The sequence below is a fragment of the Oenanthe melanoleuca genome, chromosome 2 (assembly GCF_029582105.1).
Source record: "Oenanthe melanoleuca isolate GR-GAL-2019-014 chromosome 2, OMel1.0, whole genome shotgun sequence".
Classification (NCBI taxonomy): domain Eukaryota; kingdom Metazoa; phylum Chordata; class Aves; order Passeriformes; family Muscicapidae; genus Oenanthe; species Oenanthe melanoleuca.
The window spans coordinates 55,272,475-55,293,480 of NC_079335.1; the positions used below are offsets into that span (position 1 = coordinate 55,272,475).

General features: G+C 36.9%; 1 protein-coding gene across 1 annotated transcript in view; it reads left to right on the top strand.

The window, feature by feature from the left end:
* Positions 1–20,441, top strand: part of DOK6 (docking protein 6) — a 238,747-nt gene extending 218,306 nt beyond the window's left edge. Inside the window, exon 8 of the mRNA XM_056484076.1 lies at positions 18,246–20,441. Within this exon, the coding sequence (XP_056340051.1) occupies positions 18,246–18,385 (140 nt within the window). The 3' untranslated portion in view covers positions 18,386–20,441. The remainder of the gene's footprint in view (positions 1–18,245) is intronic.
* The last annotated feature ends 565 nt before the right edge of the window (positions 20,442–21,006 follow it).

A 21,006-nucleotide genomic window follows, 5' to 3' on the forward strand; every position in this document is an offset into this window, starting at 1 on the left:
CTTATTTTTTCTTTTGAACACAGTATCAGGTATAGTTATTCTTACTGAAACAGGGTAGAGTGCTTCAAACTGCAGGACTGTTATTCCTACAAAATTCCAGCAACCTCTCCAGTGTTGCAAAAGATTTTCACCTGATACAGTTCTGCAGGCCAGGTGGCATATGTCTTGTGACTATGCATTCTCATAAATACAGTACAGCAGAAGCCTAAATGGAAACACATCTTTTTGAAACCATCTGTTCTTACAGATATCTGCAACAATAAAGAAAATAAAGGCTTTAAATGCTGCAATGCTGCTTTAAACCTTGAAGGCATTTCCTATTGGTCTTTCTTTTTATTCTGAGGTGCTCTCAATTTGTTTCACTTGGAAATAGCTTAGCTGCCATGTTTGTTGCTGTTCTGTTTATGAGCTTTGGACAATCTGACTATAGATGGCTTGTATATATATAACTATTTATAAAACAGAACATTTACCATGGTGGAAAGTGTTGGGTTGCCCTCTGGTGAATGTAGCTTGTCTTTGTACATTTTATAGTAGCCTACAGAGTAAAGCCTTTCCCCTTATTTCTTCTTTCTTTATTTGAGGGAAGTTGTATGTGATCTGTTGAAAGACAATACTGCAGCAGCTCCCACAAAGTTGATGCTCCTTAAATGCTACTTATTTATTTAATTTCATCACATCACTCTTATGATGTCTTGACTGTAAAAATGCTCAGTTGGAACAATATATAATAATATAATTTTTTCTTCTGTTGCAGCCAGTGAATGTTCAAAAAAGGAATACTATGACAGGTTCACATCCAACAAATCTTCTTGTGATTGAAATTTAATGTTAAAATAACTTTTAGTGTTTCATATTTTAGCTCTGTTTTCAGAATTTCTGTAGTCCTTTACATTTCTATTTGAATATAGAGATTCTCCTAAAATGAGAGATGAAAATTCTCAGAAATTCACAATATAAACAAATATGTCCCATTCCTCAAGGACTAACAAAGAGCGAAAATGACAAAGGGAGAACCAGCAAACAGAGCTACAATTTCTAATCTAAAAGGTCACTATTATCCACTGGCTTATCTGAAATAGTTAAACCTACAGGCCACGTATTTGGCAAGAAATTCTGCTTAGGCATCAAAATGGGCAGGAAGGAAAGGCACCACAGGCATCATCCCTAATTATCCAACTGGCAGGTTTTTTTCTGCGTGTAACTACCTAACAGCATGAATTTGCAGGAAACACATCCAGTCTCTTTTTCCATCGTGCCTCATTGTCAGCAGGGTGATAGAGAAGGGGAAGGTTGCTCTTGACCAGCCTGGAAAAGGTGTCAGCCTCTGAACCACAAAATATAATTGTCCTTTTTATTCAGGCCGGAGGCACGGGCTGGAAGAGAGAACTTTCTGCCCGAGCGTCTTCTCCCAGAGGGAGAAATGAAATGTCACACCAATTAGCTGGGAAGTGGACAGTGTAAGGAAAACTGTGTGGAGCTGCAGCCAGAGCCCCAGTTCCTGACTGGGCTGAGGATGTTGGCTGTGCAGACCCTGGCACGCCCGGTGCGGCTGCAGCACCGCGGGGCTCTGAGCCTTCCGTGGGCACAGACCAGGCACTCAGGGATAAATCAGCTTTGCTTGCAAACTCAAACTCATCCTGGGGGCATTCAGGACCTGTCCCCCTGAAGGAGGTGGAACTGCATGTCTGCACTGATATCTGAATAGTGATGGAGCTTGGAGTGATGCCTGGGTGCACAAAAAGCTGTGCTGTGCTTCGGTGTTGTTTTGGTGGTGGGATGAAAAAAAGTAACTCAGCACATCAAGAATGTTTAAACAAGAAAGGGATTTGGAAGATTTCTCAGCAAAACTCAGTCTGGCAAAAAGTGCAACTGAATGTGAAATGTAATAGACTATTGTTTTATCAGGAAATTAAATATTTTTGGGGAAAAAAAATCCAGTTTTTAGGTCAGACCAGGTCATTCTCATCCAGATGCTTCATATCCAAATTATACACTTTTCTGGTGCATGAAAAAAATTTGCATTGTGATACAGTGAATTAATATTCACAGTTTTCAGCAGGTGTGCTAGCTTCTCATATGACAGTGGGACATTCTGCTAAGTGCTGTGACATGACAGCAGCTGTGATAAATGGAGCTGAGATATTAAAATCTTTTAAGCAGTAATGGTACTCCAGCTGATTAAGCACTAGTTCAAAAAAATGGATTTATTTAGAGTTTCTAAGGCAGGTAAACAGCCAAAGGAGTCCAGCAAGACACATTACAGGTGATAAAATGGTTAACAGTGTGTCACAGCTTACTATACTTCCATATATTTCTCTTCATTTCCCTCAATAATATTTAGTATATGCTCTATAAAGCATCCTCTTTTATCAAGTCCCCTTTTAAATGTATGGGCTCTTGAGGAGCACATAGTAGAGAAAGAGGGTTTTTTTACCTGAGACAGTCTAGCTGTATGAAATAAATCCAACAAAAAATAAATTCTACCTCCTATGATAAAAAAAAATGAAATAGTAAACTTCAAAAACATTCAGAATCTACTACAATATTTTTAAGATTTGTGACATTATATCTTACATTTTCTGCAAATCACTCTTTAATGCTTAATGAAAAACATTTATGCATTATATTGATGAGGAACTTAAAAACATGATATGGAAATATGAAAATAGGGGTTGTATGAATCCTTAGAAAAGTTATATCCTATCTTCTCATCAAAAAGTTTTCCACCATCTATTGTTTCACAATATTTAAATTGTTAAATTAAAATAATATTTTAATTTAATGTTAAAATTAATATTCTTCAAAATTTTAAAAAGTCAACTATATCTCCTTTTTAGCATTTATCAAATTAAAATTCTTTGTAAAAATAATTTTCATCTGCAAATAATATGTGGGGGGATTGGTTCACTTGTTTTGTTATTTGCTTTTTTTTTTCCTAAAAACAAAACCAACCTTCCTAACTTAATAAATAATATTAAATGTTGTATATAGTGACAAAAATAAATTAAATAGCAGACTTCAGAGAGACACAAGAAACAAAATTCAAATAAATACTTTATATCAGCCATCAGGATTTGAAAAAATGATCATAAAGTCTACCTATATTTGGAAATGCACATTTATTATCATTTAATTTACAGACAAGTCCTACTGTAATGACTCTGCTTTCTAGTTGTTCCCTAGTCAGGCAGGAGTTAGAGCCATTACAAGATGATGCTAATGGCAGGAAAATAAAAGAGGCTCTGTTTGAAGAGGACTATACTCCATCCATGTGCTTTTACCTTTGAGCATCAAGGAGTAAAGCAGGTGGCACAGTAATTGCTGTTTCTACAGAATAATGAAAAGAGTGTTGTACCCTCTACATGGCTTTCCAGGCAGAAAGATTAGAAGGCTGGAATCCTCCCAACCCTGTTCCTACTACATCACAGGTGGATTGAGCAAGGGACAGATCGTCTTAGTGATTTGATATTGATCATAATTTGAGGTTATTCTCACTGGTTTCATAGCTTCTAGTTGGTAAGGTAAAGATATGTGCATATTAGGCCCTTGTTAGGCAAAAAATAGGGCATCAAAAGAACTGGAAAGCATTTTGTGTGAAATCACAGAAGTGACTACAGTAGATATAAAGTCTTTGATCAAAAGGTGATACTCAGTAAATCAAAACCCACATTCTTCTTTGAGGAAAGGAGGAAAAGCTTTCTGTCAGATGGTGCCACTGCTCTTAAACTTAGCAAAGAATGCTATTTGCCTGCTTTACTCAGTTCAAAGTTAAAATACTATGATAATGCTTCCTTCTCCTCCAGCCCACTTCTTGCCAAGGTGCTGTCACATAAAACATCATGTCCTGTGGAGGGTTTCCTCATTTTCTTTTCTTTTCTTTTCTTTTCTTTTCTTTTCTTTTCTTTTCTTTTCTTTTCTTTTCTTTTCTTTTCTTTTCTTTTCTTTTCTTTTCTTTTCTTTTCTTTTCTTTTCTTTTCTTTTCTTTTCTTTTCTTTTCTTTTCTTTTCTTTTCTTTTCTTTTCTTTCTTTTCTTTTTCTTCTCTTCTCTTCTCTTCTCTTCTCTTCTCTTCTCTTCTCTTCTCTTCTCTTCTCTTCTCTTCTCTTCTCTTCTCTTCTCTTCTCTTCTCTTCTCTTCTCTTCTCTTCTCTTTCCCTTTCCCTTTCCCTTTCCTTTCTTTCCTTTCCTTTTTATTCCTTTCCTTTCACGGGAAAGGAAATTTGAGATACACATATTGATACATCTCTGCTGCTTTTTCAAGGCAGTTGATTTTTAAAATGAAGACAAATAATAGCTGGTTGGTAGAAACAGCAACACTGCACTTTATAGTGTGTTCCTTGCTGCTAATGCTTCCTTATTTTTGCTCTTAAAGTAACAATTTAGTAGGGATAGGATGGGCCTGTAATGGATCATGACAGTTCAGTTGCCTGAGTCATTGCTATTTAGTAATTCTACCAAAGACATAAAAATTGGATTTCCTCTTGCTCATTGCTTCTACTGAAATCCCTAGGTATTGTCTGAGAAACACATTTATAGGCACAAAGCATATGGTTCACAGCCCTCAGCAGCAGGTCTGAATACCTTCTAAAATTTAGATAGCTCCCCAGTCACATTTTAAATTCAGTTCCAGATTAGCCTCTAAGGTAAATGGACAGGCAGATTTCACATCCCAGAAAATTTCCTTTTTTACTATATAGTTGCTCTCAAAAAGCAAAAATGTTTGTTTCATTTTGTTTTTTCAGAGTGAATTTATGAGGCCAGGTATTGTTGTATTGACTGGCAGACATTTTGAGGTAAAAACTCAATTTCTGAGCTGCTTTAGAGGCTTCTGTAGCCACTGCTGTATTTCATTAAATATTCATTGCAAGAGACAGAAGTGGAAGTAACTAACTGGATCCTATTCTCCCACTTATGAAGGAAAATATAAAATCTTAAAAGAATGCAAAGATCATGTGAGACACAAAGCTCTCCAAGAATCATGGAATGCTCCCTCTTCTGTGCCTTAGTAGTGCTCATATCTGCAGCTGCAACACTATATAAAGAAAACTATTTTAACTGCAAGTTCTAGCAATGGGATGTAAATATGATGATCTTGTGATGCAGACTCAGTGTCCTGAATAATCAGGATAGTGCAATTCACTGGTGTGAACTATAACAAAGAATATTTTAATTCTTTTTCCAGTTGTTCAATAAATACCCATCTATATTTTGTTGATAGTATACCTGTTCTATAAGTTATCTCACACCTCAGCCTGAGGAATACACATTGCTGCTTTGTTCTGTTAAAAAAAATGATGAGTAAAAGACCTCACAGTTTCTAATTGATAATTACTATTGCTCCAGGGAGGAGTAGGCTATAAAGACATAAATTGGAAAAAGTAATTTGTTTATGAAATTGTTTTTTAGGGGGTTTGGGTTTTTGTTTGTTTTTTTAGTTGTTCCCCGTTAGATTGTCCTCACTGTACCCTTAAAATGGAGAATATAAATGTTTTACTTTGGCTTTACTTTTGCAACCTGAAGCCAGCACCTCATACAGCACAGTTTTGCAAGCTGCCATTTTGCCTTAGTGTAAAAGCATGATATCATGTTTCACCAGATATGGTACCTGCAGAGTTGTCATTTGTGCTGAATTCATACTTTAGCTTCCTTTTAAATCACAGCTGACTTTCAGCTCTCTAAATTCCCATTTTTTTGTCCAGCCAGAAAGCTACTTGTATTATATTATTTACTTCCCTCCTTCTAGAGCTGTACTAGTAAACCTAAAAATTTACATGCAAGGTAATAATTTTTGCAGTGTTCATGGAGAAGTAGTACCATAACTCAGGAATACTGTCACATATTGTATGCTTCCACATTATATGCTGCTCTGCTATAATAGGCACTGAAAGGAAAAATAATAGCACAAAAGGCAGCAAGCCATGGTGGTAGAAGCTGGTTTGAATCACTTTTGTGTCTGAGCTGCAGTTTCTGGATTTCACATGCCACTGTGTGACTGCCAATAGCTGCAAATGACTGGAACACTGGATGGTCTAGTCATCTCTAAGAAATTCCAGAGATTTAATTCAGGAACTGTGCTGTTGGTCCTCTATATTCCTTTTTTTTTCCTTCTGCTGCTGATGGCTCCATGCTATCCATCTTGCTGTTAGCTAAACTGCTGCAATCCACCAATATCTGTAGCATTCAACCCTTCTGGGAGATTAATTCATCTTTGTTCACCTCAGCATCTCTTACCTGTGTGCTACAACTGCAGACATTCATAATGAATTTAAAATCTGTGCTACTGTTCTTTCCAGTTAAAGCCAATGGCAAAATTGCCATCAGTAAAGTGCCTTGCTTTAATGTAACACTCTTCTCTATAAATGTCTCTATGAAGTGTAATTGCTTTGTACATGTCATGTTCTGATATGATTGCTGCTTATTGTCTTCTGCTGTGGGCACTTTTTTTTTGTCATTTCATGGCTTGCTTTAGTAACACTTAACTAACAGGCAGTAAGATTGGGCAGAATGAATGTAATTTAGGAGGTGATAGTTCTCTGCCCCTTCCTGCTTCAGCAGATCAGTCTGTTGGGCTTGTCAGGACTCTCTTCCCAGCAGCTGGAATTAAGGAAATCTTTTGAAGGGACTGCTGCTGTGCTGCTCCAACAGCTTCTGTGATTTGAGAGACCACAAAAAGAATATTAACAAAAAGCCATCCTTAGCTAAGGAATGGAAAAAAGCAAGACACAGGACAGAATATTTACAAGTTCAATAATGAATTTCCAGGGAAGGCACATGGGTGGTAATTTCAGTATTTTTTGCCACTTCCACTGGTTTTCATGTCATGTTTATTTGCTTATTGTGGGGGGAGGTGGGTGTGGAGGGAAGTGCCTTGGCTTAAGCTGTTTGTTCTGTGGTCTGAAAAAGGAAAAGGGGCTCCTCCCATCTCCAGAAACAAGATCAAGCTCTTTGATACCCCTTACCAGATTTACCTCCACTCATTTCCTCTACTGTTACACAAGTCTGATAAAAATGGCACTGTTTGTTCACACTGAATCACAGTGAATTCCCTTCCAGGGAAAAAAAAAAGGAAAAGAACATCACTTGCATCCCTCAGTGAATTAGAGCCATTGTTTTTGATTTCCTGGTGGGTAATTGAAGGCTTTTACAGCTAGAAGAAATTATTTATAGAGTCATGAAAAATGGATTAACTTTCCTGAGAGCTTCATTGATGTTTTAGACATCTACTTTATTCCAATTAAACTTATATAATCTAAAAATCAATAAACTTCTTTATTTTAGAGAATAAATTATAGAGAAAAATAATTTGTTTAGTCTCTGTGAACTGCCTTATTGCCACATATTTTATATATGCAATCTCTGCAGGGAACTAAAGACCTCAGAGTGCTGTTACACTCAGTACAGGCAGAAACCTTTCCTTTATTCCATCCATTTCATAAACTGTTCAACCTCTTGCAAAGGCTGCTCCCAAACACCTCAAAATATACTTCAAATACATGTCATAAAATCCATTTCTGGTTTTTTTTTGTGTACTGTGCCTGCTGTCTCAAATCTTATTAAGAGCAGTCTATAATTTCAAATTGCACTTTAAAAAAAAATCCCTTCTCCTTTAGAATTGGTGGAGAGGTATGTCTTTCTGCCTTCAAGTGTTTCAGGAAACTTTTTAACATTTCCAGACAGCTAATTATCAACTAATACAATATTTCACTTTTACATGGCATATACTATTACTATCTAGTTGCAGCTTGAAATTACATTAAGGTCTTCTTAAGAATACTTCTAAGGACAATTTCATAGAAAATTATTTCATAGAGAGCCTAAATCTGAATAACAAATGGTTTAATAAATGCTTTTAATATATGGGTTAAAAAGTAGATTTTGAATGGTAGAAGTTCTGAAAGCTGTGTTTCACCTCTGCATATATTAATGGGAGATCTCTGAATTTTTCTGATGGGTGGCAGAAAAAAAAAAGAAAATCTTTAGTCAGTTTAAATAACTTATTTTACCAAACTGGGAAGGTATTTTTTATCTCCCACAAACCACCCTCCTCCTTCTTTTCCCAGAAAAACACACACAAGCAAGACTGATTTCCTGTGTTAGAACATAAATACAAAGTTCCTTGAAGGAAAAACACTTTACCAGAGTCCAAGACTTTTTCCTGTTCTTGGATGACATTGTCTGAAGTTTGAACAGCACTTAGTCCTCAGATACTTCTAGGGAAGTGCAGTATGAGTTTTGTAACAGAGGTAGAAGACAATGATCAAAAGCAGATGATGAATTTTGCTGCTTTTTTGCAGTGAGAAGCTCAAACAGGACTGAATCTGCAGTGCAACCATTTGCTGAGGTAGTCTCAGGCAGAGCTGATGCTAAAATATGGTCCTGCTACACCTCAGAACCATTTCCAACAGCCAGGCATTCCTGCTTTTCTGAATAGCCCAGGAGTGGAGCGTATCTGACTGCACACTGGAAACCAAACATGCATAAAACATGTTTTGCAATTTGATTTGCCTGTTTTGTGTTCATTTTTGATAAGGGTTGGTCTTGCTAACATTAATCTCCCTATTTCCCTGGCTCCTCAGGTATGCAAAGAAACTGGCTGGGAGTGCAAAAGGAAGGGCTCAGATGTACCACCTGAATGCCTTAGACTTGATGTTTTATATGTGTTTAGTTCTCACGTTCTACTCACATAATAAAATTGTCTTCTAAATATAATTTTTTAGAATTCATATCCATTTGGGCTGGCATAAATCCTCCTTTATCCCCATTTTCCCCTATGTTAAGCAATGTATGCTACACTGCCTGCCAATTTTTTCACTATTTTAAAATTTGTTTTTTCCAATCAAGGCTGTATTTTATTTACATAAAATGAGGTCAAAAACATATTCACTCCATCCTGTCAGACCAAATTTGCTCTCTGACTTTGCTCTCAGACCTGATGTGCTGAGTTTCATTTTAAGGCAATTGTTTTATAGGCTAGTGATAAATCTTTGTGAATGGAGTGTTTATAATGAAAATACTACCAGGCCAGGAAATACTGGCCACATTAAAGATCAGCAGAATTATAACAGCCATAAGATTAAACAGTACTGATCATTCAGCCCCCAGCAGTACCCTCTTTCCAATGGCAATATACTATCTCCACACTACACACTTTTTATAGATGTAAGTAATTTTTTCCTTCATTTTGCTTTAGATATTCTAATATTAAATTAGAAATTCACTGTTTCACTCCATCTCTGTAGTATCAGTTGAATTTCATCAGGCCTGTATAGTGTTTTCTGGAATATTGTATCCGAGGGGAAATGTCAACATGATTTGAAATGCAATAAATATTTAACAGTGACATATTCCATATCATCAAAGTGATATGCAATGTATAAATTTGCATTTTTACATTTATTTTTTCAGTAAGATGCTTTCTGTTACATCAGTGGTAGATTTAGGTGTTGATTTTTTAACAATCTATCTGATAAAATCTCCCTTTTGACTGGGCATTTAGTTTGACTGTAATAAAAAAACAACATAAACATTTTTAGAAAGGGAAAAGTGAACACTGAGCTAACAAATTTGTAAACCAGGATGATAACACTACATACATACCTTTAAATTATTCTGGTACAAGCACTTTGCAAGGATGTAAAAGAGAAGTGTACTCCAAATCAATTTCTGCCCAGAGATCTACCATCAGTGGGCTGTCATAATGGCTTCATGCTCTACCCAGGAGTCAAAAGCAGATAGCAAAGTATGGAGCTCTACCTACTCAGACACAGCAGAAAATTATTTAAGAAGGAGTAACTCAATCCACACAACTTTATCTATCCTTCACATTTGCTTCTTTTTTCACTAGCTTTATATTCTTCCTGCTTTTCAATTATCCCAGGAGCAGGTTTGTTTTTCTGAGTATTTTCTTTTGTTGTTTTTTTTTTGTCTCCATGCCACAAAATAAACACTAAAATAATTTTCTTGTTGGAGTTTTCCCTAACTGCTGTCTCTTCCCTCCACTTTCCCATATGCACTTAGGATCAGAGCATTCCTTTTTCTTATTTCTTGCATTTTGCAATTGGATCTCATTCAAATGTTCCATGAAGTGAAGGAAATCATCACTTGCAGAAATTTCTCCTCTACCTTTTTTTTTTTTTCCTTACTATTACCAACATGGAATGTCTGCTTTGTGAAGTTTCTGTTTAAAAAGTTCATTGAGTTTTAAGCTTGAATTGGAAAGTGAAACTATATGTATTATGTATTAAAATGCTTAGTCTTTGTTTACTTTTGTGGTGAATGAAATAAATTTACTTGGCACAGGCACAAGTTCAGAAGCAGCTAGTATTCTCATTATAAACCTTGATTTTACAACTTATGTGGAGATGTTTTATATTAGGTTTTATATTAGTTTCTGGTTGACTGAGCCTGTGGTTTAAAGGATAAATTAGGCCAGGGATGCCAGCCACCTTGGACAAAGTACTCAACCTTTTCAGGTAGCTTTGTTAGGGCACTCATTCAAGATTTTATTTGCTGTTAATTAACTTGCTGGCATTTTGATACATTTTAGTATTAAACTGCCCACATTTCCTCTCAAAAGCTTTTCTTCAAGGTCATGATGCCTGTATTTTTCAGTACTAAACAAAATCCTTGACCACAGTCATTTCTCCATGCACATAAATTTTGGATCATCTGTGTAACGGTTCAGCAAAACCTACAACTCTCCTAACTCAGTGTGAGTCAGGAAGAGCAGCTCAATAATTTCTTTAACTGATTTTTTTTTTTTTAATAGAGGATTTTTTTCTCTCACAAGAAAAATGGCTCAAAAGAAAGTATTTCATTGTATTACAGAATAGTATGGGTTGCAGGATGAAGCCCCTCAATGCCAGTTTATCAGGGTTCCCTGAAAGATACTGTTTAAATCAATAAGCTAAAAATTCAAAGTATCACTGCAGAAAATTTCACTTCGATAGAATCCATGAAACCAAACTCAGAAATCCTTTTCTTCATCTGGAAAACGATGTTTGTTTTGTAGCAAATTTGGACCTTAGCCTAATTTTGTCTCAAGTGGGAATATGACTGAACCTCCTTCAGCTGTGTTGGAATAGTTAAAGATCTGGACAGAGGGTGAGAGGAGACTCGTTTGGTACTACAGCATTAGCACAAATGTAGAAATCTGCAAAGACAAAATGAATTAATCTTTGCAAGAAGGAAGACAAAAAAAAAGCTAAGTACAATGCTTACCTGCACATTGGTTCAGAGCACAAAACTACAGAAATTGCTGCTCCACATTCTTTTAGTCAATCTCCTTGAAGTTCAGGCACACAGGCCTACAGTTACAGATAGTAACTAGAAGAGCACAAGTCAAAGAGATAAAATATGCAAAATAGATCAGTTTTTTCAAATATGTCATATTTTGGCTTCAGAAACACAAGCAAATACAGAAAAGGACTATTGGGTAATGTGAGTTGGGTAAATAACTTACTTTTCCCTGCCCTGGGTGGAGATGTTAGGTGGTAGGGATTTACATATATCTTTATAAACACATGTAAATGCATTGTTAGGAAAAAAAAATTCCTAATGAAAACCAATTAAAAGTAGAGAGCAAGATAAACCTACTTATCCTTGAGAAAGATGTGTTTGATGTTCTAATATTTCTACCACAGAAGCTACATCAACTTGTGATAGGCCAAGCAGGTGATTCAGGTTAAGTACAGCAGGACAGCAAGTATTTAAAAACACTTCCCAGAAAAGCACAGCAGCAATTAAGCTGACCTGGCCTTCAGTCAATACATTGCCTTTAATTACATGTTTCAAGATACTGCTTTAAATACCTGCTATTTTAGGTAGGGGTACAGGTGAAATAATGTTGGTTTTTTTCCTGTGCGTAATATTTACAAGCAATTCACATTGTAGGTATTGAAACAATTTTTCTGTGTTTCAAAATATTGACATGTAGACATGCTTTTTGTGAAACTCCAGTATTCTTGTGCCAAAATTAGAATGTTGAAAATCAGCATATTGTAAATTTACTGGTCTTAAAGTGGTAATCCTGCAGTCTCTTCTGCATGCATATATAAAGCTCCTTCTTCTCTAGAGGAGGACTTGATGACAATGCCAAAGGCTTTTAAGTTAAATAATAGTCTTCCACTTCTGGAAAGTGATATGGCTCTGTAACAACTATGTATCTACTCAGGAACTTACTAACAAGAAATAAAGTTATTATTTTTTTTTCAAATGGAAGATGAAAATGTTTTTCAATTAAGAATGGAAAAGAAATATTTTAAAGGGGGTGTGAGAGTTTGTCGTTTACTCTCTTCATATATTTCCTATGTATTTTAGTCTCAATTTAAATTACTTTTATTCAAAAATATTTATAATAAGCAAATTAAACCATTTTCTTAAAAGTCTGTCTCAAAAATTAGATTTCTTGATATTCTTTCTCCCTTCAGAAAGATATATGCATCTGATGAAATTAAATCCAAAATTATTTTAGACTGTATGAAAGTTGGAGCCCAGCTGTGCTCCCTGGAGTTTCTATTCCAACTGCAGTTAAATTCAAAGGGAAATTTGTATTTCTTTATATGGAACTGAAACAGGCCCACAGTTTCACTTTCAATAAGTATATAGAAATCAATATGCTAGAATGCAGTTTACACCATTTTTCAGCTTCCATCTGCTGCCTTCCATTGCATCTTTTTGTGAGTGACAGCATAATAATTGCTGTACCAATTAATGCTCTTCCAATCCAACTGCATCATTACTGCAAAATAAATGTTTTGCTTTGTAGCAGTTTGTCCTACTATGAAACTTTGCTTTAGTTATTCCAATCATCTAAGAGCAGAAAAGGAAAAGCTGCTTTGTCATCAGTAGCTCAATAGAAGACACTGTATATTCAATACAGAAAGTTGGCAGAATTTTAAGCAGTATCAATTTATAAATAGGATAGCAGCAATCATTTATTTTCTGCCTTAAATGAAAGTATCCTCTTTGATGCAATAATAGCCACTTAACTGATTTGAGACCAAAGTACGGGGGTTTACTGGAGAAATGTTTGTTTTTTTTTATCCAGAGTAAAATATGGACTGTCTTTCTTTGCAACACAAGCTGTTAGAGAATAAAAGCTTCCATCTGAAATAAGCAGCCATAAAAATTTAGTTCTTTTCAGTAAGAGTTTAATTTTCCCTAGTGGGATTTCAATGCATAGCTACAGTGCCTTTCCCATTCTGTCCTGTGTCTCTTAGCAAAAATGCTGCAAAGAGTATCAGAGGTTGAAGCACTTTGAGACAAGCTTCCCCATTCAAATGATATCCTCAGTGCAATCTCTGGGCCTCCTCTGGTATAAACAGGAGCTTGCACTGCTGTTGGAAAGTCCTTGGAGAATACAAATCTAGATTAAAGACTGGTACTAGTTTTGGGAACTTTTCTGGCTCAAGAGTTGCATTTATGTTGTCCAGTGAGAATTGTGTGAGGAAACAACATAGAGATAACTCCTTCTTACTATTGTTCCATTCCTGAAACATCTGTTAGCTAATTGGGTTTTTTCCACCTTCTTGCACTATCCTTTTCTGCATGATAAAATATCATCATCTCTGTTTCCCTGCTTCCCAGACTGTTCTGTTTATTGTGAACAACAAAATTTTCCAATTAATATTTCTAGAAAGAAGCTGCTGCTTTACAATGGAACAATTGATTCATTTTATTTATTCTTAGATTGCACTGATTGATTCATAGAAATTTATTTTGAGCCAACATGTTTTTCTATAGCATTTATAGAAATACTTATAGCAATCACAGAACTCTTGCAATCCTAAAGTCTCAGAGACTCCCAAATAAAAAACACTAAAAAGATATCCAATTGGCTTTAATTTAATGACTTCAATTTTGTGCTCATAATCTTGGAAATGGAAATATCAAATTTTATTTTCAAAAATAAATTTATTATTCATACCATGAAAAATAGAAATGCTTGGAAGCACACCCTTCTGTTTGCAAAGTCATCTGTTCAGATTAAATCCCAGATGAAAGCTTGCTGTGCAGCTGCAAATGTCTTTGTTTTTTACCTAATGGCTATCTCATATAAGGTAATTAAAGGCCTGCAACAGAAACTGAAACACAGGAGTCTCTGGTTCTATTAATTTTTAATCACTGTACTGTACTGCAGAAACATAAACTTATATTAGATCTTGTATGGGGAAAGCTTAGCCACAGGGTTTCAAAAGTGCTCCTGCATCAGAGCTGTGAGCAGCCTGGTGGCAGTGGCACTCACCTGCATTTGGTGGCACATTGCTCACAGCTCATCACTCACCAAACAAACCATCTGGCAGGGAAACCAGCCTGAGAAAAAACCTGCCATCCCTTCCCCTTGGCTGCTTGTTCCTGCTCCTCAGCTCTGCCAGTGCAGAGATTTGTAGGGCTCCTGCAAACCAGATGACCAAAGTGCTTCAGTCTACAGAGCAGCTTTTGAGTCTCAATGGCTCAGCTGAGGGACAGTGAACAGCAGTGTCAGTACAGAGCAGAAAGGGAACGTTTTCAGCTGATTTTCCACAGAATGTCTAGTGTTGAGCCTTACCCACAGGCAGAGAGGAATTTTAACACAGGACTTGTACATCAGAGATGAGTGCTTTAACCAAGGAACATCAGATGAGAATCCCTTGAATTCTTGTATTGGAAAAGAGGAGAGTGACCTTTATTTCATTTAGAGAAGAAAAAGAGTTGGCACCTGCCTTCTGGTTAAGAATTTGAATTCGGAGGCTAAAACAGAAACATCTCCCAATAAGCAGAAGTAAGGGAGCTTTTAAAGCTTATCCCTGGATCTCTTCTCCTCTATGTTTTTTTCTTTTCATTTAGCTTATTACTGCAAGTTTTCTCTCAGAAGTTGTGATCGATCTACTTATATGTACATCAGTCACTGCTGTTACTAGGAAACCATTGGGTTTTTCCTCTAAAGAATTGTTATAAATAAGCACCATGCCATGAAATAAGATCCTTGTGTATACTGTCTCTGCTTCCAACATAATTAAGATCAGGAAAAATCTAATTTAATGTAATTTGCTGGGTTACATTAAATTTTCTTGATGGATCATTCATACCTAATTGCTTTGGACTGCAGCTTCACTGCATCCTATAATCCTGAGAGTAAATTTGAATAAAGGATGAAGGAGGCTGAATAATACTTATATTTCCAAGGTCCTGTCCTGGAACAGAAAAAAAAGCAACTCTTCCTCTGTAAGCCATGGTGGAGAAACTTCCCTCAGCTCTATTGGTGTCATTGGGTCATGAAATCTGTGTGAATCAAATTCATCTTATGCTGACTTCTGAAGAACTGTAGGGAAGAGTTAGTTTTGTGTTCTTAAAAGCAGCTATAGTACCAAAGAGCTGCAAAATCCACAACCAATATTCTTCTCCTTCTCCTTCTTTCTCCTTCTCCTTCTCCTTCTCCTTCTCCTTCTCCTTCTCCTTCTCCTTCTCCTTCTCCTTCTCTTTCTTCTGTCTTAACCTTTAAGGTCCAAATATGGCTGAAGCAAGAAATTTAGAAAGCTATGGAGCTGTAATTAACCCTTTATTGCAAAAACTTTACCTGTATCTTTAGTTTCAAAATCCTTACTGCTGACAGTAAGTTCAGCTGTGTGAATCTTAAAATAATATTTAGGCATGAAAATAAAAGGATCCAATATAATATAGAACTTCCAGTATGTGATATGCTGAATTTTAACAGTAACTGAAAAATGTCCTAAGTTTTGGAAATTTACTACTTGAAGTCTTGAGTCAACGTGGAACCTTTGAACTATTTTATTATTTTGCCACCATCATTTTTATACACTTGTTGAAGTATATTAACATAATTAATTGCTTTTTTAAAAATATAAGTTGAAAGTAAATATATTGCCTAGATTCATTCTTTCAAAATTCACCAATTTTATTTTACCTATAGCTTTCTGGTTTCATTTGAACCAATGTCTTCTATTCTTTTTGTTATTATTTTCATAAATTGAAGTCATACTCTTCAGCTTGAGCCTCAACCAGACATCTTAGACCTCTTGGCTCTGTTAAGTGTGCATTAATTTTTCCATCTGTTTGTCTCTCTCTCTTCTCTTTCACCACATATCCTAGAAGCTAGGAGAGAACTTGGCTCCTTAACCCCTTTGGTTACAGAATAGCAAAAACTACCCCTGTTGTGACATTAGCATCTACACATTTTATTTTAAAGAACAGCAAGGGATGGCTTTTGGGGTATATATATACAGGAAATGAACACCCTGAATTTAATTTCCTTTTTAACCCTTATAGGTTCAAATTAATCTTCCACATTTTAAGAGACTGCCTGAATTCCTTAGCTAGAAATTAGTGTATTAGGGGCACTATTCATCACTATATTAAAACTACACTATTCTACAAAAGCAGATTTAAAATTAATTTTATAAGATACAGTACAAGACACAAGTAGGCATGAGTTTAGGGAGCTCTGTGGTTGGTAAATCTCTTTACTCCTGCTCGTTGTCACAGGGATTGTTTTATACTCTTTGGATAAAACACATGAAGAGAATGAAGGAAAGTTATACCTTGACATACTTTATTATCTTTATGAGTAGGAAAGAGACAAATTTTACATAGGAAATCATGTGCCCAGTTTAGCAGTTCCTTATGGCGTTTAAAAGACATATGATTCTAGCTTCTGGGTAAAAGGAAAGCAAGATCTTCCTGAGAAGGAAATGTGGCAGATTTGGAACAGAAAACTAAAATCTAGAATCATTCATTTTCTCATGTTTAGGTTTGCCTTAGATTAAGAAATAAAGCTACAGTAATTGTGATGTAATCCCAAATAAAAGTAAAAAATTAATAAAGGTCATATTTAATATCATGGTTAAAGGTTGGTCAAAGCAATAAAGCCTTTAAGATTATTCACAAACATTATCAACTATTGTGTAGCTCAGAACTCACAGTCACCATAAACTTTAATTCAGTTTGATGCAAAAGCTTCTTGAAGCAGAAAACATTTAAACCTTTCATCTCAGTCAAGTTTTGGTAGCCAATGTCAACCCAATGAATGAATAGTGAACATACACATAAAAATTAATCCTGCTTTCTTGTGCTGTGAAAGGGATTTTTATTAACATGTCACAGGGAATAGAGATTCTGGTTTTATTGTCTTCAGTGCCACTAAGATGTACCTGTTATTCTATTTTTCATTTAGTTGAATGTTTTTCTGTCTTGGTCCCAGCATAGCTCTGATGGCCTCATATTCACGGGGAATCATTGGGGTTTTTTCATGAGGAAGTCAGTAACATGCTATGATCAAACTTTTCCAAATGCAAGTTAGGAAACTAAATCTGGTGAACATTATCCTTGGTTCCAGCACTACTGGGCCAGCTGCTAACTATTTTGAAACATGTCAGCATGAGCTGAATTTTTTAGTATTTGAGCTATACCATTGCAGCTATACTTTAATATCTCTGTGGTTCTCATAAAAATATGATTTTAGATAATAAGTGTATTAAGACATTTTAAAAGCATTATGTAAAAATGTTTTGAATCCAAGCTTCAATATACATTTTTTAAAAATATATATATTGCATGAAGATATGCACTTTGAAAGTTTATTTTTTGTTACTAATTAAATCTCAATTTCAAAAGGAAATATGAGCTAGGAAAACTATCAGGTTATAGAATTGGGTCATCAGGTTTCATCACTGGCTTTTCACATGTGGTTTCCTATCTTACTGATTAAAGCAACGGTTATATGAGATTCACAAGCCCATCTGAAAAAGTGTCTGGCACATCCTCTTCCCAACTAGCATTCTGCCATCTGCACCATATCCCACCTCCAGTTCATTTCGGAATGAAATGGTGCGGTCCTTACCTGACAAACTGGCATCATGTTCAAAGGACAGCAGGTAAATGAAGTGGCATTTGTGGGACTAATCCCTTTCAAACCTCTGGCATTACTTTCACGGGCAGTGCTTCAGGTAAAAAAGAATCGCAGTACTTATGTCAGTCCTAACTGACATAACTAAGACTTATTAAGTAGAAAACACACAAATAGGATGCTTTTTTTGAAAAGTAATTCCAACCCTAAGTTATGCCTGAGGCACTGTCAGCCACTGGTGCCCTCAGCCCCAAGGAATTCCCTCTTCTGCAGCCCCAGAAGGCCCGATGCAGCAAGTCAGTTCTCCAGGCACCGTGGGGCAGTATGAAGTTAATCCTGAGTCTGTCCATGGTCAAGGGCTCCAACGCCCGGTTACATCTCGTGTCCGTGTCTCCCCGCTCAGGTCACAGCCTCGGCTCAGCGAAGGTGTCCCGGGCGCAGACATTTCCCAGCTACCCGTCGGAGCAGGGCGAGGAGCAGCAGCAGCCGCTGTCGCTGGCCAGCAGCTACACCTTCAGCTACGGCTCGGGGCTGGTGCAATGACAGCGGGGACTGCTGGCCAGGATGGACACTTGAGCCTGGAGCCTCCCGCCAGGACCGGGAGCCGCTGGCCCCTCTGCACCCACCATTTGCCATGAAAACTGATGGCTACCAGCTCCAGCCGGGGCACCGCCAATGCGGAAACCTGGAGAGGCGGCTTCCCCGGAGCAGAGGCTAAGTCTTTATTTATTTATTTTGCCGTTCCTTTTGTCAGTATGTTCGGAAAGGAGGGGGTTGGGGGGAGGGAGGAAGGGGGGCCACGTCTGTGTTGTAAGAAAGTGGTGGAAACAAATGAAACTGTGTTGGTTGGTGTAAAGGTTTCTGCATGACCGGAGAGGGTCCCTTCTGGGGCTCCGTTGCAATGGCGCATTTGACACTGGGGCCTTGCTGCCCAACCCCAGCAGTAGGCCAGCCTGTCTTCACCCACAACCTCTGTAGGTCCTTGCCACAGCCTACAATTCCCGCAGGAGTCACTGAAATGTCGCCAACTCAAGATGCAGCATCGGCGCTGCGGGGTCACCTTCAAATCCGAGTGGGTTCACTCACTGCCCTTGAGGGTGGTTGGGTGTTTTTTGAGCCAGACCAACAAATACTGGAGTAACAGGCTGATATGTTTTGTTGGGAATAGCGTTTGATGCATTAAGGTAAGGTTATTGCCTGGTCCAGCTCTAATCGTAAATTCCTGGGGCACAATTCATCCCTTACTAGTGCAATTCTCATGATGCCCCTAAGAGCTGTGAAGATCCCTATCAGCAGCACAGTTTTGTCCTCAGAACTGCTGCAAAGTCTTCTTGCTCGCAAATTATTTAAGTAACCATGCCTGCAAGCATAACTTTAAAAAGCGGGAAAACTGCTCTTCAAACAAAAAAAAAAAAGTGGGCCACTTGCCCAGCTGGCAACCACTTGTGCCATGGCTGGGCCAGACATGGTAGAGCTGAGCTCTGGTCTTGTCTTTCTGGTCAGCGTTGCTTTGATTTTCTGTGTTTCCTTCTCAGATTTCTGTTCTAGTTGAGCATTGTATCTTGTATGATCATGTGTCAAGCACCTGTTTACTTTCAAGAGGAGGATGAGTACCTCTCAATGGAAATTTTCTGTCTTTGGAAGACGTCTTTCAAAAATGAACTGTAGTAGGTGTTTGTAATTGGTAAGGAGAGAATAAGTTGGAAGGCATACCTGTAGGTGGGGAATGAATTTTATCTATCCTGAACATTTAGATTTTTGTAACTGTTATCAAATATTTATGTACTCCTTGTGATGCCCTGAAATGTTTGAAATTGTGAGGAGAAAAATCTGCCCCCTTGTATGATCTGAGGAGCCTTGTGTTCTATTCCCAGTGTGAAACTATTGCCATGATTACCAGAGGGATTCAGCTCATTGGTTGTTTCTTAGGACAGGTTGAGGAAATGTATCAAGGAGGAGACACACAGACTCTTTTCCAATGAAACAATCAGTTTTATGTACTATAATTTAACTGAAAAAGTGCTGTTGGGTTGTTTTATATATGCACATTATATATATATGTATTAAAAGGTATGGAAGAAACTTCTGCTTTGATTAAACATTTACTGATACAGTATAGTCAGCTTTTCTCCAACCATCTTCCCAGCTAATAGACCTTGCATACTTACAGCTTTCTACACCTCAGTGAACGGCTGCTGAATAAAAAAGCTTTGTGATCCACTTGAATGAAGCAGTTCTACCCCACCACAATCACCTTTATTTATTTTTCCCGTTTTTCCTTGTCTCATTCGCTACCTCTTTTCCTTCTCACAGTGCTGCCATACTCAGGAATAGAATGGCTCCCTACAGAGAGTATCTTGATGAGCTAAAATGAAAAACTGCTCTCCCACGCTGTCAGGGCGCTGCACCTATGGTGCTCTCAGAGCTGTACCCATCAAGGAAGCTTCTTCATTCACACTTTCATTTAAGAAAAAGATTCGGTTGACATTTTGCTTAGGGAAAATTTCCAATTTGCAAACGTTAAATGAAAAATGTGATTCAAAAGGATAGATATTCTGCTGGTGTAATCCTGTTACTCAGTGCAGCTTTGCCAAATAATTGGCCTTTTGAGGAAGTGGTCAGTTATTTTTATTCCTTTGCAACTGGGATTCTTTCACTTGCCCTAAAATTATATATATTTTCTTTGAAACTCCTTAGATTAAGTTTTCAATATGTTCTACAGGTTTCAATGCAGTATCCAAATAACTTTTTTCCTCTGTCGCTTAAATATTAGTCATTTAATAATTACATATTCTACATAGTCCAAAAGTGGGTAAAAGGCAAAACAGGAGAATATCATAACTGCTTTATAGTTCCAGGGTCCACATATTTTAAGAACCTTTCTAAATCTTCAACCCAGTAGTTCAATCTCATTTTGATTAAAAGCATAAGGTCTATATAATGTTCTCTTTTTGTTTCCTGGGTAACATTGCTGTCTGTGGCTTTGCCTTCCTATGCAGTACCTAAGTATTGTCAAGTTCATGAAAATGTAGATGCTATTTTCAAAGTCACAAAAAGGGAAGAAAGGGGGCATTATAGCAGTTTTGGCTATATATATGGCCATATAGGGCAGTTTTACTGAATATTTTGCTTTCATTGCAACCATCTTCTCAACTAATACATTT